Consider the following 16,224-nt stretch of genomic DNA (forward strand, 5'->3'; position numbering starts at 1 on the left):
ATGTGCTGACTGATCCTGAAAACACACACACACACACACACACACACACAAAGTGTTAGAGTTTGTGAAAGTTTGTTACATCATGTTCAGACTGTTTTCTGTCTGCTGCAGCATGTATGCATGTAAGCATGTGTGTGTGTGTGTGTGTGTGTGTGTGTGTGTGTGTGTGTGTGTGTGTGTGTGTGTGTGTGTCTCACCGTAGTCACTCTGGTCAGGGTCCTCTCGATCTCCTGAAGCATGCGTGTGTTTGTGGTGTAGAGGTTCTGCAGAGCCTCCAGTTTTGTGGCTGCGTTTGAATCGAGCTTCCTGTAGGTGGCGCAGTTTGATTCGGCACGATTGCCCTGAACCGTCAGAGACTCGTTCCTCTCCTGCTCTTGTGTGATCGAGCGTCTATACCCCTCCCCCTCCGTCTCCAGAGCTCTCACCTCGTGATTGGCCGACCTGGAGCAGGAAATGGACGGGGACCGGAGATGGACAACCAATCAGAGTTCACTCTTAATGGTCACAATTAAGACACTGATATTTGCTAAAACACACACACACACACACACACACACACACACACACACACCGCAGTGACTCCTGCAGCTGGGCGTACACCTCGTCTTCACTCTTTATCTCCTTCAAGCAACTGTTCCACTGCTGAAGGAGCTGCTTCCTCTCCACTGCCATAGAGTCGATCTCCAACTGAGTCTGCCAAGCAAACGCACACGCACACACACACACACACACACACACACACACACACACACAAACATTTATCTGCTTTCCAGATGTGTATTAATGTTGTGTAAAATGTGTACTGTGTTGTGTAGAGTGTTAAGTGTGTATGGTGTTGGGTGTGTGTGTGTGTGTGTTTGTGTTTGTGAGGTGTTGAATGTGTGTGTGTGTTGGTGTCTGACCTCTGCGAGAGCGTCTCCAGATGCTCCCCTGTCGTTGCTCTGTGCCTGCATTTGCACCTGCAGCAGAGCAATGTTCTCCCTCAGCTTCTCCACTTGCCTCGTCAGACGATCTACATACAGATCCTACAACACACACACACACACACACACACAATAATAATAATGATGAATGGCTTCATCTTCACAAGCCAAGCTGCAGAGATGGAGTGAAGGATGAAGACCAGAAAGAGGAACCTGCTGGTGTTTCTGGTGTTCCACTCGGCGCTTCTCCGCCTGTGCTCTGTTCTTGGCCTTTTTTACAGCGGCGACGTCCGAGCGCAGGTCAGATGTCATCTCCTGCATGTAGAGCTGACGCAGAGCGAGAACCTCCATCTCCGACTGCAGCTCTGATACTGTGATCCACACACACCACAGAGAAACACACACACACACACACACACACACACACACACAAAGACAACAGACACATAACACATATTTTAGTGATTTTTCAGCGGTGTGTGTCTGTGTGTGTGTATGTGTGTGTATATGTATGTATGTATGTGTGAGTGTTTGTATGTGTGTGTATGTGTGTGTATATGTATGTATGTATGTGTGAGTGTTTGTATGTGTGTGTGTGTGTGTGTGTGTGTGTGTGTGTGTGTGTGTGTGTATATATGAATGTATGTATGTATGTATGTAAGTGTGTGTGTGTGTGTGTGTATGAATGTATGTATGTATGTAAGTGTGTGTGTGTGTGTGTACGTGTGTGTGTGTGTGTGTGTTTATGTTCTCACCCTGTGTGCGTTGCTTGTTGTTCTGTGCTGTTGTGTTGTTGTACTGGTTCCTGATGTTCTCCACCTGGTCCTGAATGTGACTCCTGTCTCTGATGGCTTCATTGCTGCTCTCGTGTTGATCATCCAGAAGGACCTGCAGTCTGGAGAGATCCTGCTGGGCACTATAGAGTCTGACGCCGAGATCCTCGTGCCCCGACATCTGCACCCGCTGCTCCATCACCTGGGGCAGAACACAGCTTTAACCCCAGCAGGGGGCAGCACCACGGCTCTGGGGCAATTCTCTTTCTATAATCCCTCATTAACATCAGACTGATTACAGAACCACACATTTTTATACATTTCCAGCTACATTTCAATTCAATTTAATCTACTTCCTGGTCTCCTGGACTCTGATATGCAGGAGATGAAATATTGGAAAAAAACCTCGAATAAAAGTCAGTCATGAACATTGAAATAGTGGGAACATGTGAGCAGAACCTCCTCACGGAGCTTCAGGTCTAGTATCTCCATTTGCCTGGTGAAAAGCTTCTTCACAGCTTCTTGAACCCTCGTCATCAGCGGCTGTGTGGAAACATCTCATTAGAAAATGTATTACTTTTGATATTTTCTACAAAAACATTTAGAGTTTGGGTTTCTGTAAAGTCACAGACGTGCTCAGGATCCAACACGATCAGTTCATCTTCATCTTCATCACCATCATCACCATCATCACCAGCATCATCATCATCATGGCTCAGTCTTGTTCTCTCTTCATCCTCACTTTCTGCCAAAGCCGCCTGGAGACAGACACACACACACACACACACACACACACACACACACACACACACACACACACATTCAGTAAAAACAGGAAGTGGCGTGGTGTAATTGTAAACAGGAAGTGATAAGATGTAAATCAGTCTGTTTACCGCGTTGTGGTCGGCCAGTGTGAGGTAAAGAGATGATGATGGAGGTTCTGGTACACTTCCACTGTCCTGCTCTGTAACACGCGCATACACACACACACACACACACAGACAGTATAATATAACAGTGATATAAATCAGTGTGAATGCAGTTTGTACTATAAGGAATGTTTGATTGGTACAGGATGCAAATTAGAAAATATTTTTTTACTGTCCAATCACACACTGTCCAATCAAACACTGCCCAATCACATGCATGAGGATCTAAACGTATATGTCTGTGTGTGTGTGTGTGTGTGTGTGTGTGTGTGTGTGTGTGTGTGTGTGTGTGTATGGGTGCTGACCGGAGTGTGTGTGTGTGATGATGCTGGCGGGGGTGTGAGTGTGTGAGAGGTCAGTGCTGGATTCGTCTCGCTCAGTCGATCGCTCCTGTAAAAGAAAAATAAAACACAATGAATATTAATCAACATCTTCTGACCAATCAGAATTTAGAGTTCAGCAGGTGTGTGTGTGTGTGTGTGTGTGTGTGTGTGTGTGTGTGTGGGTGTGTGGGTGTGTATAACCCCTTCTTACACGTAGAAGAACATCCATGAATCTTTCACAAAGTGAGACCTAATGAACACTTTTACTTTAGTATAAAGTTCTCATTTACCTGCTGAGACACACGGATGTCAGAAGGACCCTCGGCACCATCCTCAGGTTCCTCACGTTCCTCAGGTTCCTCTTCATCATGTGGAGACTCTCCCCACTCTTCATCCTTAGGTTTCACAGCTCTCTTCATCTTCACACTGAAGGCTGCAGGAGACATAAGAGTGATTTGTGAATTAACATTTTTACTCTGCAAATATCAGAAGAGTCGCAGAAGAAGATCAGCTCAGTGCTCAGCTCTTCTCATCTCAATTTCATATTTACGAAGTTTTATTACAACAAACATTTGCGAAAAGCAGATTTTAATGACATTTAAATGAATAAATGTGATACCTCTGCTTTTATATATAAATATATTGAACATTAGAAGATTAATGAGATTATTAACGATTAATTCTTTAGATTAATTTTGTACTTTAAATACTTTCAAATTTAGTAAAAATAGCACTTCTTACCTTTATAAATAGGAAATAAAAACTTTCCTGTAGTTTATTCTAAAAGTCAAACCCGCGACTGACATTCGCGGATTCGATTCCCTTTATTGTGTATGAAGCATGTTGCTAAGCAACCGTAGACAACCGGAAGTTGGTACGGCTGTTTATAAGAGCGCGGAATCTTGTTCCGAGTTTTTTTTTCTTTTCTTTTCTTTTACAACAAATCTTTTATTTTAAATATTTACGGACTGGTGATTAATAAAACAAACAAATGACGTAAAATATAATCATGTAAATCGTTTTAAAATGCAATTTTTTTTTTTATTTCATTTGAAATCTGATATTTAATCCGCGTCTCCTCCCGCACGCTAGAGGGCGACACAGCGCCATTACCCGGATGAGACACAATGCCGAGTGAAATGTGCGGAAACAACATGGAGTAGATCAGAGGAACAGCGCTTTAGTTCTCAACAACGGTATTTATTTAAATTCTCCTACATTACAGCCGTAATCTATTCAAACCCTTTCAATATTTTATATATTTAGAGTTTATATTGTTAAAATGTCATTGTTTAGAATTTAATTTCCCTCAAACTCGATATTAAAACCCCAAATCGTACAGTTTGCGTGTTATTTTTCTGCTCCTTTATTTATTTAATTTATATATTTATGATTTTTTAAAATGTTTATCACTAACAGTTTTTTCTATGCTTTATATATATATATATATATATATATATATATATATATATATATATATAGTACAGACCAAAAGTTTGGACACACCTTCTCATTCAAAGAGTTTTCTTTATTTTCATGACTATGAAAATTGTAGCTTCACACTGAAGGCATCAAAACTATGAATTAACACATGTGGAATTATATATGGAATTATATACATAACAAAAAAGCGTGAAACAACTGAAAAATGTCATATTCTAGGTTCTTCAAAGTAGCCACCTTTTGCTTTGATTACTGCTTTGCACACTCTTGGCATTCTCTTGATGAGCTTCAAGAGGTAGTCACCTGAAATGGTCTTCCAACAGTCTTGAAGGAGTTCCCCGAGAGATGCTTGGCACTTGTTGGCCCTTTTGCCTTCACTCTGCGGTCCAGCTCACCCCTAAACCATCTCGATTGGGTTCAGGTCCGGTGACTGTGGAGGCCAGGTCATCTGGCGCAGCACCCCATCACTCTCCTTCTTGGTCAAATAGCCCTTGATGCCTTCAGTGTGACTCTACAATTTTCATAGTCATGAAAATAAAGAATACTCTTTGAATGAGAAGGTGTGTCCAAACTTTTGGTCTGTACTGTATATCCAGTTGGTATAAAAAAGTTTTGAGACTAGTTTTGTAACACGCCAGCAGATGGCAGCATGAGGCTGCACGCACAGTCATAGGGAGCACAGACCTTCATAAGTCAGTGTTCCAAAAGACATGGTCCTGTATACACCTGGATCCGTGTGAAAGCAAAAAGCGAACATGAAATCCTGCGTGATCTCTGCCACAGAGACGTTCGGCGAGATTCCTGAAGTTTTACGGCGATGCCCCAACGAGTCGTTCGAGGTGTTTTGAGCGAAACGCACGCTTCAAGCGCTGAAGAGTTCAGGAAGACCTTTAACGAGCTCAATCCCTGAAAATGCCGAAACCGTCAGGCAAATCGTGCATGAAGATCGTTGGAGAACAATCCAGTACATTGCTGCTATTGGTTTAGAGACTTTGTCATTGTAGTGACTTTCAGAGACCAGCAACAAAAAGAAAATGTAAGAATTGTTGCCACGGTGATCCTCACGTGGGATTTAAACGTGCGCCGTGTCGCTGCTGATGTCGAGCATCATCACCGGTGATGAAACTCGGCTGTGAACACTTTTACTTCAGTAAAAAAGTTCTCGTTCACCTGCTGGGACACTGGATGTCAAATAGAACCTCAGCACCATCCTCAGGTTCCTCTTCATCATGTGGAGACTCCACTCTTCATCTTCACAGTGAAGGCTGTGCTGCTTGGTCTCAGGGTTGTACCTGTACTCCTACAGCCTTCACTGTGAAGAGCTCATCATCTCTACGTTCTGCAGCTCCACCAAGTCGACAGAGCTAGTCTCAAAACTCTTTAATACCACTTCGTAAATCTCCAGGCCATTTCTCGTTCTTGTTCTGTGTTTTATTGAGATGTTTGTAAACTATTTCAGGTCAGGTAGGAGATGAAGGTGAAGATAAAGCAGTGGCATGGTGTGGCTTCATGGCTCTGGGTGGCCAATGATGAAAGCTGTGGCATCTGCAGAGCTCCGTTTAACGGCTGCTGCCCAGACTGTAGGTTCTTCCAGTTTTAGTTTCATAGAAACACCGTACACATTGTAGTGTAGTAAACCAGAGCCTGGAATTTACGTGTGTGTGTGTGTGTGTGTGTGTGTGTGTGTGCGCGCAGGTAAAGTCCCAGGAGATGATTGCCCTCTGGTGTGGGGTCAGTGCTCACACTGCTTCCACATGCACTGCATCCTGAAGTGGCTGAACTCGCAGCAGGTGCAGCAGCAGTGCCCCATGTGCCGGCAGGAGTGGAAATTTAAAGAGTGAGGATCTCGCCGTCTTACACACACACACACACACACACACACACCGCATCGAAGTAATGCCTGTTTCCTTCTCATATTTCTTTCAGGGGAGAAACAGCATGAGGGGAAAGAAACAAACCTGCAGCATCAAATCACTTGTTTTACTCTGAAAGTAAAATTATACTGTTTACTCCTGCTTACATCTTTACACACACACACACACACACACACACAAACTAGCCACCACTACGCTAACTCGCACGTCACACGAGAAGGATTTCAGTACCAGTGGATTTTTCGTCCTTGTTTTCTCACCAACGTTTCAGAAACAAAAAAAACCATCACAATGCGTTCAGTGTTACCATGACAACCACCACCACATTTCTTTGCAGACACAAACATCGTTGTCTGATTGTCTTTTAAATACCGATTTCCATTGGCCCAAATGTGATGTTGAAGATTATTGTGGCATCACAACTAATATTGCATATGTAGCCCCGCCCCCTTGTCTTTCTTTTGTTTGTTTGTTTAAATATAGTTTTTTTTTTAATGAAACAAAAAACGCTGACTCTGAATTTCTTAAGGTGTTAATACAGTTTCTTTTTATTTGTTTTTCGGGAAAATAAAAGAATCTCCTGGTGGTTTTGGGGAAAGAACAGGACTGTGGTTAAATCTGTTGAAATAAATAAACAAACGAGACGAACACGATGCAAGTAGATTTCTATCATGCAATAATTCGAGTGATGTAATAATATTATCAAGATTTCAGTGCTGACAATAAAGTGTCAAGGATTTTTGAAGGACACGCCCACATTTCATCATCTAATAGTTAAAGTTGTGATTCGGGAAACCGGTTCTGATCCGATGATCCACTCAGACGTAAGGAAGAAGCAAATCCCGGGGCAGGACGAGGGTTTAGCGTGCAGTAAGTAAAACGTGGAGTTTCTCACCCTCGGAGTTAAACATGTGTAAGCAACAAAGCCACGCCCCCTATCTTCATGCCCCCTTCCCCCACAGACAGGCCACACCCCCTTTCTGTTAAAATATAAAAGTTCGTTTAAATAAAACAAAAGGTCGAACAGCTTTGTCGAGACGAGATGGAGACGCATCCGTGTCCTGACACGATTAAGACTTTTTGGAGTCTTGCGCGTTCCTCCGGCGTACGCTGTTCAAATCCACCGGCGTAAAAGCTGCAGGACGGGAAAAATAAACACACAACAATCACACGCTACAGACATGTTGAATAAACATCATTAACCCTGAATAAATACAATGCTGAGATCTGATTGGTCAAGGATTCGGCCCGGGGATCAGACGGTCATGAGTTCAAATCCCAGCTTCACTAAGCTGAGATATAAACCACAGCCCGCTGGATAAGGGCAATAAGCAGCTTTAGCCCTGTTTGGATGGGATTTACAGTGGTGTGAAAAAGTGTTTGCCCCCTTCCTGTTTTTTTTTTATTTTTGCACGTTTGTCACACTTGAATATTTCAGATCATTATACTAATTTAAATATTAGTAAACGAGAACACAAGTGAACACAACATGCAGTTTTTAAATGAATGTTTTTATTATTGAGGGAAAACAAAATCCTAAACTACATGGCACTGTGTGAAAAAGTGTTTGCCCCCTAAACCTAATAACTGCTTGTGCCACCCTCAGCAGTGACGACTGCAATCAAGTGTTTGTGAAAACCTGCACTGAGTCTGTTTCAGCGCTGTGGAGGAATTTTACTCCACTCATCTCTGCAGAATTGTTGTAATTCAGTCACATTGGAGGGTTTTCCAGCATGAACATCCTAAGGTCACACCACAGCATCTCAATAGGATTCAGCTCAGGACTTTATTCAGAGGTGGACTTGCTGGTTTGTAATATAAATTAAATATGTATGATTTATGCAAATGTATGTTTATTATTAGTTAAACCGAACTCAACATAGAGCATGAAGACAAAATATTCTTGTAAATGTTTTAAAGTAATGATGGTGTTTTAAATGTTGTAAATCATCAGGACACCAAACGGAACTTTTGTTATGTTTCCACACGGAAGGTTTTAAGTGCCGGATGTGTTGCATCATGGCGGATTTTGGTGCTGATTTGAGACTCGGACCATCAGTAACATCAGTGATTAAAAACGATTTTCTGGTGGAGTCAAAAATGTTTTGTATATGATTTGTATATCTGAGTGAAGAAAGAATGGCGTGAATAAATGTGTGTTCCATTTATATATTTATTTCATTTATATTTATCTCATTTATTTATTTATATTTTAATTAATTAATTCTGACATAATACAAGCGAGTTAGACCTTTTCTTGGTCTCTTGCTATGTGACTGAGGGGTGTGTGTGTGTGTGTCAGAGGTGGCAAAAGTACACACATCCTTTACTTAAGTAGAAGTACAGATCCTCATGTTTTAAAATACTCGGGTAAAAGTTAAAGTACTGATTATACTTTTTTACTCAAGTGAAAGTAAAGAAGTTTTGGCTCTGACATGTACTTAAGTAAAAAGTAGTTATTACTTCTACCTGTTTTAGCTGTTAACTGGACCTCACATAATATTAGATAGATAGATAGGTAGATAGATAGATGGATGGATGGATGCATGGATGTGATAGCCTAGTGGGTTAATGTCAGGGTCCCCACGAGGATGAGTTTGAGAGTTTGATTCCTGGTCGAGCTGGTGGTTGCTGTGTTGGTAAATAAAACTTCTGGACCTTGTCCCCTCTGAAAACATTTCAATTCTGTGTTGGATTAATTTCTTGATTTCCTGCTCTTTAATAAAAGATAACCCTACCAAAAAATGCACTTCTGTGGTAGCTCAGTGGGTTAAGGCTTGTGCCTGAACATGGTCCTTAATATAGTCCACGCTGGTGATAAGGTTTCAAAGCCAGTCCTACATGCCTTCTTTCTTACTACGCTGCCATGAAACAAAGTATGAACCCTCCAAAAAGCACACATGCTTTTCAGCAGCGGTCGCTCAGTGGTTTAAGGCTTGTGCCTCATCTAAACATGCTTCCCAGTCTGATCTCTTCCATGGTTCATCGGATTAAGGCTGGTGCCTCGCTGATGGTGAGGATCAGGGTTTGAATCCTGCTAGTTGTGATGTCGGTTATGTTCCTGCTTCCTAAATCTTTCTTTAGCTTTATATTCTTGTGTTGATGGTTTAAAGGTAGATAGACCTGCTCTAAACAAACTTCCTGGCCTGTCTTCTCTGATGGTTCAGTGGGTTAAATCAGGCGTTGTGCTTTTGGTGGGGTTCAGGGTTCGAATCCTGCTTTCTGCCTGCCAGTCACGATCAGGATTCACTTCCTACATCTTTCTTTAGCTTTATATTTTTGTTTTTAATGGGTTGAAAAGAAAGATAGACCTGCTCTAAACAAGCTTCCTAGCCTGTCCTCACCAATGGTTCAGTGGGTTAATGTTGGTGTCTCGCTGGTGGTGAGATCAGGGTTTGAATCCTGCTATTTACAATGTGGGTTCAACTTGTGCTACTTACATCTGTATTCGCTTCCTACATCTTTCTTTAGTGTTAAATTCTTGTGTTGATGGTTTGAAAAGAAAGATAGACCTGCTCTAATCAAGCTTCCCATCCTGTTTTTTCCTGATGGTTTAGTGGGTTAAGGCTGGTACTTTGCTAATGTTGGTGGTCAGGGTTCAAACCTGGCTTTCTGTCTGCTAGTCATGAGGTAGGTTAAATTCCTGATTCCTACATCTTCATATTCTTGTTTTGATGGGTTAAAAAGAAAGATAGACCTGCTCTAAACAAGATTCCCAGCTTGTCCTTCCTGATGGTTCAGTGGGTTAAGACTGGCATTTTGCTGTTGGTGGGGTTCAGGGTTTGAATCCTGCTTTCTGTGTTTCTTTCTGGTCTGAATTTCTTGATTTGAAGCACGAAACGAAGGATAAACCCCCAAAAAAACGAAGGTGAGTTGTGGGACTTGATGGCTTTGTGGTAAAAGCCTTGCCTCTGAGCTCAGAGGTTGCTGGTTCAAATCTGGCTTGTCCCTGCACTGGGTAAGTTGTGTGGAAATTAGTGTGTGGTGAGTAATGGAGTGGGTGACTGTGAACAAAGGCTGTGAAGACCTGCTGGGTTATAGCCTCAACAAAAAATTCAGGCTGAGAGTTTTGCATTTAGGGGAGGAGAAAAGGTTATTAAATAAATTTTCTGCCAGGAGCCTATGTTGAAACTTTTTTTGATGTTTTTGCTTCATAACCCCCTGTTTTCAGCTTCTCAGACGCCAGGGGGGCAGACGCCTGTATATTGCCCCCCCTGGTTCAGGATACGCCCTCTGAAACCGTCCACATCCGACCTTCCACGCAGCCATTTCTGACACCTTCATCACTATGGTCACCGGAACCTTCTGCACTCTTAACTTTGAGTCCTGGCCGGGGTTTGAACCAGCAACCTCTCAATCCAGAGGTAAAGCTCTTCAAATTGAGCCACAGGATCTCCTGCAAGAACCTGATTTTTAGGACCTTTTTAGGTTCTTTTATAAAACTTTTTAAACAATTTAAAGGAAATCTAAGGGGTAGGAATTGAACCGGGTGAGTCAGATAGCAGAGGCCGCATCACTAAACCACTACACTACCAGAGGGGAGACAAACATGGCTTTGCTTATTGTTTATTGGACTCTTGGCTTTTCTATAGTTAAGAGACCACTGTTTTCTCTTAGATCATGATGGTAGAGGGTCAAAACTTCTCCTTCCTGTTCATTGTGGGGAAAAACCCACAAAACGCCCCCCAGAGGGTAAATTGTGAGAATCATAGCGGATTTGGTGTTTAATTTGAGACTCAGAAATAAAACAAAAGTTTACTGATTAAAAATATTTTTAATCTGGAGTTTATTTATTTATTTTATATCTAAGTAAAGAAAGGAAAAATTTCGTGCCGTTTAAAATAATTTTAATTTTGACAGCCAAATATATATATATTAATACAAAACTAATTAAAATGTTGTTACCTAATGAATGTGTCCAGGCTGAAGATCCACATATAGAACACAAGCAGAGAAAAGATGATGATGATCAGGAATGTGTCTGTTCTCAGTCATGTTCTCATCACTGACTCCCTCTGTCTCATCCTTCGTTAACCCCAGACTTCTAACTGCCTTCTGCCTGCTGATTCTTATCTCCATAAACTAGTCTACATCTGTGGTGAGTGAGGGTCAGGACTTTATACACCAGCGGAGTGAAAAAGACGCGCAGTAACAGGAAATCAGTTGTTCAGCTGAAATCGGCACGCAGTGAGAAAAAAAAAAAGTATTTCACCAAATCAATGAATTAAAACTAAAGTAAGAGCCGGTTTTGAAAATGTAAGAAGTAAAAAGTACAGATATTTGTGTAAAAATGTAATGAGTGAAAGTAAAAAGTCTGAAAAATAAATAGTGGAGTAAAAAACTGATACCAGAAAAATCTACTGAAGTACAGTAACAAAGTATTTGTACTCCGTTACTTCCCACCTCTGGTGTGTGTGTGTGTGTGTGTGTGTGTGTGTGTGTGTGTGTGTGTGACGTACAGCTCAGACTGGGGTTAGGTGTTCTTTCCACATACTTCTGAGGTCCCTTGTTGCTGTTTTCAGTTCCCTGGAAGGACTGCATCTCCCTCATCACACACTGCCAGGCTGCGCACACACACACACACACACACACACACACACACACACAGGTTTTTATGATGCCAAAACTTCACGTGTAAGTAGAAGATGAAGCAGAAGAAGAGGATGAAGAAGAGGAGTTCCTGACTGTATTGAATGAAGCGGACGTTCTCCTCATGTGCTGGTGTGAGGAACTCATCAGTGTTGGATGGAGAACACACTCCTGATGCCTGCTTGTAATTCTGCACCATCCTTTACCGTGCTAAACACACACACACACACACACACACACACACACACACACACATTTCACCCCAGGGTGGTTACAGGGTAAATAATTCAATCGTTTTTATACTTTGTTAATTTAGTGCAGACAATCAAAAACATTTTACATTAAAATAATAATAATAATAATAATAATAATAATAATAATAATGAGATTTTCATAGTGCAGACTGCAACTAAATAAATATGTAAAATATCTAATATTATATAAATATAAATTTGCAGTGAGTATGCTGGAGATCATTAGATAATGAATTTAAATAATATAACATTCATTCGCTTATTTGCATATTTTATGATCGTTCTTTTTATCGTTGTTACATATTTCTTTCTTTCCTATCCGCATTCCGGCCCCTTTGCCGTGATTGCGCAAAAACATCTGATTCCTGTGCCGTGATTGGTTCGTTTTACCGACAACGCGCGTGAACCCGAACTCTTATCCAATCAAAACACAGACAGGAAGCGGAACGTTTCTGAATACAGGTGGAAAACAAAAATCAACTCGGTTGCTAAATCGTTAGCGGACTTAGCAAATGTATCATGTTATTTTATGCTAAATACAAAACGGTCCTGGTTTCAGAAACACGTTTTCTTGGTGATTATTTCTGAGCTTACCGCGTGTGGATTCTGATTAAAATAAATTAAAACAATATACGAATTTGTTTGTTTTTAAATAAAATGCTACGCTTCAAAATTCGCCAAACGAAGTCGAGGCTATTAGCAAAACAATAACCGAATCCCAATATGGCGACCGATCGGGAGTGTAGTTTACTATGTAGGGCGCATTAGGTGTTGTTTTCGAAGCCTATATAGTGCACTAGAATAGGGAATGGGATTGTATTTAGGATGTAACCGATATAGCAAAAAAGGGGTGTGACGAGGAAGGCATCCATTACTGTGTTTTTGCGGTCTGGTTTTCTTCTTTTTATTAAAAAAAAGAGAAAGAAATGAAGCAAATATAATGATTTGGTTTTAATTATTAAAAATATAATTAAAAACATTTAAGTGAAAAAAATACAAGACAGCATTTGGGTCGCTTGTGCAGTAAAACACAATAATAAAAAAAACATTTAAAAAAAAAAAAACAGAATACAAGAATTATTATTATAATTTTTTTGAATTTCTAATAAATAAATATAAATGTATATATGATATAATTACACTCCTCAATGTTAAGCAAAATAATTTTACACAACCCAAATCTTTTATACATTTGTTGCACTACCCCGTGTAAGTCCTCAGGGGGCGCACGTTTGCACTGAACGTTAATGTGTACGTTTACAGGAGAGAAAACGCTGATATGAGACACACAGATACAATTTGCATTCTCAAAGCTTTTCAATGTTCCACATCTCAGTTCCACCTTAGTTCTTCTGCTTTTCTTCAAGCTCAGACCCTTACTGACGTCAGTACGGTCACCAGAAGAGTAAAGCAAAGCAGGGCGTCTGCTCAGGTTGTTCCTCCAGCCGTCCATCCATCCATCCATCAATCCATCCATCGATCATCCATCCATCTATCCATTTATCCATTTATCCATCCTTCTTGATCAGAAAAAGTAGGGGAAGATTGGACCGATTCGATGATGCACCAGACGTGCTTCAGGTTCAGTCTGCTCCGATGGCGAACATCTCCACCAGCTCTTTGCAGTCTGTGTCGATGAGGTCAGCAGGTTTTTCTCCGCTTTCGTTCTCGGCCTCGGGGTCGGCCCCAAGAGATAGCAGGTACCTGAACACCACAGGATTATTTAATTATTTAATCTACGTTCTAGATGTTTTTCCATGAGTGATATCGAGTACACGGTTAAAATCACACTGGAACGCTGTGAAATCATGCACGCTTACTTGGCAATGAGTGGGAATCCGTCGCTGCAGGCCATGTGGAGCGGTGTCCAGCCCTCCTCGTCTCTCTGCATGATGTCGGCGCCGTATTTTACCAGCAGCTGCACGCACTCCAGGTTTCCTGAGAGCACGGCCTCATGGATGGCTGCCATGCCTGGTGAAGACCGGAGCAACCACAGGGTTAAAAATCCGACACAGACAATGTCAATTATCACCACAATTAAGTAAAACTACTGCGATTATCGCTTTGGATGTTTAGATGTTGTTCTGTTGCATAGTAATGGATGGTGATGAAGGTTACAGATGTTTTGATGGATTATGGGCTTATTGTTTGTATTTAAGAAGATCAGTCTTCAGAAAAAGCACTCATTATAACCAGTTCCTCCATTTGTGTGATGAGAGGAACCACTGCATGATGTTTACGTATTGTTCCTACACTAGGTTGCTGGAAAAATTTCAAGTGGAAGATCTTACCTGTAGGATACATGGTGTCCAGGGTCACCCTCTTGGCCCGGATAAAGCGCCCGATCCTCTCGAGCTCTCCGTGGCGTACATAATCCTGGAAGACCACATCATTGGGGAAGTGGACATTGCGAACCGATTTTGAAGACTTGCGGGTAGGAAGGCAGGTGACCAGACCCTCGGCTTTGGTGTTGCAGCCTTCATAGGTCACACTCTGGGCCACTGGGCACTGGTAGTACTTCATGATCTTCTGAAGGAAATCTAGGTCGGTTTTAAAATCTGTCTCGGACCACGCTTCTGGATCGTCTTGTCGTATGATTCTGCACAGCTTCAAGACCTCTGGTTGTATGCTGTCTGGCCAGCCAGCTGGAGCTCTTTATATCCTCTCCTACACTATTTTTGGTGCCATCACCTCACAGCTCAAGTGACTGAATTGGAAGATGAGTGGCTTTTTGACCCTCCTGATGGACAGGAACTGTAACTTCAGCTTGTTTTCTCCAAGATTCTTTCTCACACACATAACACACTCACTCACACACACCCCTGACGGTTCATGGCTTGTCAGCACATACTACACAAGCAGCCAGTAAACGTCTAGTAAACAGCAATAAGGATGGTTCATAGATAAATCACGAGGAAGGAATTGCCAGACGTGATTTCAGTTCTGGAAATAGCCGTGATGCTCAACAAAAAATTATCCGTTTCCCATCATGAAGGGAATATTGAGTTAAAATGATGGTGCAAGATGAGATAGTGTGCAGTCATGTTGGAACAGAAACAGTCGTCCCCAAACTGCTTCCACAAATTTGAGAGCAAAATGTCGTTACGCTGAAGCATTAGGAGTTTTTTAGTGAAAAACATCCCCACATCATACCACCAAACTTTACACTTGGCACAATGCAGTCAGACAGAAGCGTTCTCCTGGAAACCGCCAAACCCAGATTCGTCCATCGGATCACCAGACTGTGAAGCGTGATTCATCACTCCAGAGAACACGTCTCCACTGCTCTGGAGTCCAGCGGCCCCGTGCTTTACACCATCCGATGCTTTGCATTGCACTTAGTGATGTAAAGCTCAGATGCAGCTGCTCGACCATGAAACCCCAGTCCATGAAGCTCTACGCACTGTTCTTCAGCTAATCTGAAGGCCACATGAAGTTTGGAGGTCTGCAGCTATTGACTGTGCAGAAGGTTGGTGACCTCTGTGCACTACGTGTCTCAGTATCCGCTGACCCGCTCTGTGGTTTTACGTGTCTGAGTTTCTGTCGTTCCCAGTCGCTTCCTCTTTGTTCCAACATCACTAATGGTGGACTGTGGAATATTTAGCAGTGAGGGAATTTCACGACTGGACTTATTGCACTGGTGACGTCCTGTCACGGTACCACGCTGGAATTCACGGAGCTCCTGAGAGCCACACATTCTTTCACTAATGTTTGTAGAAGCGTCTGCATGCGCAGGTGATGATTTTATTCACCTGTAACCATGGAAGTGAATGAAACATCTGAATTCAGTGCTTTGGATGGTGTGTGAATACTTTTGGCAATTTACTGTATTTTACATTGACTAATGTGCAGCTTGTATAGAAGAACAGATTCACTGTAAAATGATGAACATGTCAAAACTGTGTCCGAAGTGTGACACCATTGTTACGTACGTTGTCAATGCCTCGGTCCTCCTGAGTATGAAACTCACCAGAGCTCCACAGGTTGTTGCTGAAATGTGAGGGGTGTAATCACTTTTGTGAGACACTGTATATATAAATATATATAAGTACGAGGTGGTATCAACAAATTTCAAGACTAGTTTTATAACACACCAACAGATGGCAGCACAAGGCA

General features: G+C 41.8%; 4 protein-coding genes across 5 annotated transcripts in view; 1 reads left to right on the forward strand and 3 right to left on the reverse strand.

Annotated features, from left to right (window-relative positions):
• ccdc40 (coiled-coil domain containing 40) overlaps nucleotides 1-3,822 on the reverse strand; it is a 9,391-nt gene extending 5,569 nt beyond the window's left edge. Inside the window, exons 1-12 of the mRNA XM_046847565.1 lie at nucleotides 3,690-3,822; nucleotides 3,239-3,381; nucleotides 2,931-3,015; nucleotides 2,590-2,660; nucleotides 2,329-2,454; nucleotides 2,156-2,239; nucleotides 1,679-1,898; nucleotides 1,137-1,294; nucleotides 903-1,025; nucleotides 572-693; nucleotides 198-441; nucleotides 1-15 (exon numbers count right to left, since the gene is read on the reverse strand). The exon at nucleotides 1-15 is cut by the window's left edge and continues 168 nt beyond it. Of these exons, the coding sequence (XP_046703521.1) occupies nucleotides 1-15; nucleotides 198-441; nucleotides 572-693; nucleotides 903-1,025; nucleotides 1,137-1,294; nucleotides 1,679-1,898; nucleotides 2,156-2,239; nucleotides 2,329-2,454; nucleotides 2,590-2,660; nucleotides 2,931-3,015; nucleotides 3,239-3,367 (1,377 nt within the window). The 5' untranslated portion in view covers nucleotides 3,368-3,381; nucleotides 3,690-3,822. The remainder of the gene's footprint in view (nucleotides 16-197; nucleotides 442-571; nucleotides 694-902; nucleotides 1,026-1,136; nucleotides 1,295-1,678; nucleotides 1,899-2,155; nucleotides 2,240-2,328; nucleotides 2,455-2,589; nucleotides 2,661-2,930; nucleotides 3,016-3,238; nucleotides 3,382-3,689) is intronic.
• Nucleotides 3,823-4,040: 218 nt separating this feature from the next.
• Nucleotides 4,041-6,918, forward strand: anapc11 (APC11 anaphase promoting complex subunit 11 homolog (yeast)). 2 transcript variants are annotated; one of them, XM_046849660.1, is made up of 4 exons: nucleotides 4,041-4,144; nucleotides 5,851-5,971; nucleotides 6,087-6,228; nucleotides 6,318-6,918. In XM_046849660.1, the coding sequence occupies exons 2-4, from the start codon at nucleotides 5,863-5,865 to the stop codon at nucleotides 6,331-6,333; spliced, it is 267 nt and encodes an 88-aa protein (XP_046705616.1). In that variant the 5' UTR covers nucleotides 4,041-4,144; nucleotides 5,851-5,862; the 3' UTR covers nucleotides 6,334-6,918. The 2 variants fall into 2 exon arrangements, with proteins under 2 accessions (XP_046705616.1, XP_046705702.1); XM_046849746.1 differs by lacking the exon at nucleotides 6,318-6,918 and having other exon boundaries at nucleotides 6,087-6,232.
• On the reverse strand, nucleotides 6,790-12,855 carry LOC124385964 (mapk-regulated corepressor-interacting protein 1-like). Its single transcript, XM_046849540.1, has 4 exons — nucleotides 12,703-12,855; nucleotides 11,951-12,064; nucleotides 11,725-11,829; nucleotides 6,790-7,400 (listed from the first exon to the last, which is right to left on the reverse strand). Exons 2-4 carry the CDS (start codon nucleotides 12,051-12,053, stop codon nucleotides 7,336-7,338), a joined length of 273 nt encoding a protein of 90 aa, XP_046705496.1. The 5' UTR covers nucleotides 12,054-12,064; nucleotides 12,703-12,855; the 3' UTR covers nucleotides 6,790-7,335.
• Nucleotides 12,856-13,257: 402 nt separating this feature from the next.
• ppp1r27b (protein phosphatase 1, regulatory subunit 27b) lies at nucleotides 13,258-16,119 on the reverse strand. The gene is made up of 3 exons (XM_046849414.1): nucleotides 14,400-16,119; nucleotides 13,929-14,079; nucleotides 13,258-13,812 (listed from the first exon to the last, which is right to left on the reverse strand). Exons 1-3 carry the CDS (start codon nucleotides 14,629-14,631, stop codon nucleotides 13,692-13,694), a joined length of 504 nt encoding a protein of 167 aa, XP_046705370.1. The 5' UTR covers nucleotides 14,632-16,119; the 3' UTR covers nucleotides 13,258-13,691.
• Nucleotides 16,120-16,224: the final 105 nt, after the last annotated feature.

Source organism: Silurus meridionalis, chromosome 1 (assembly GCF_014805685.1).
Source record: "Silurus meridionalis isolate SWU-2019-XX chromosome 1, ASM1480568v1, whole genome shotgun sequence".
Classification (NCBI taxonomy): Eukaryota; Metazoa; Chordata; class Actinopteri; order Siluriformes; family Siluridae; genus Silurus; species Silurus meridionalis.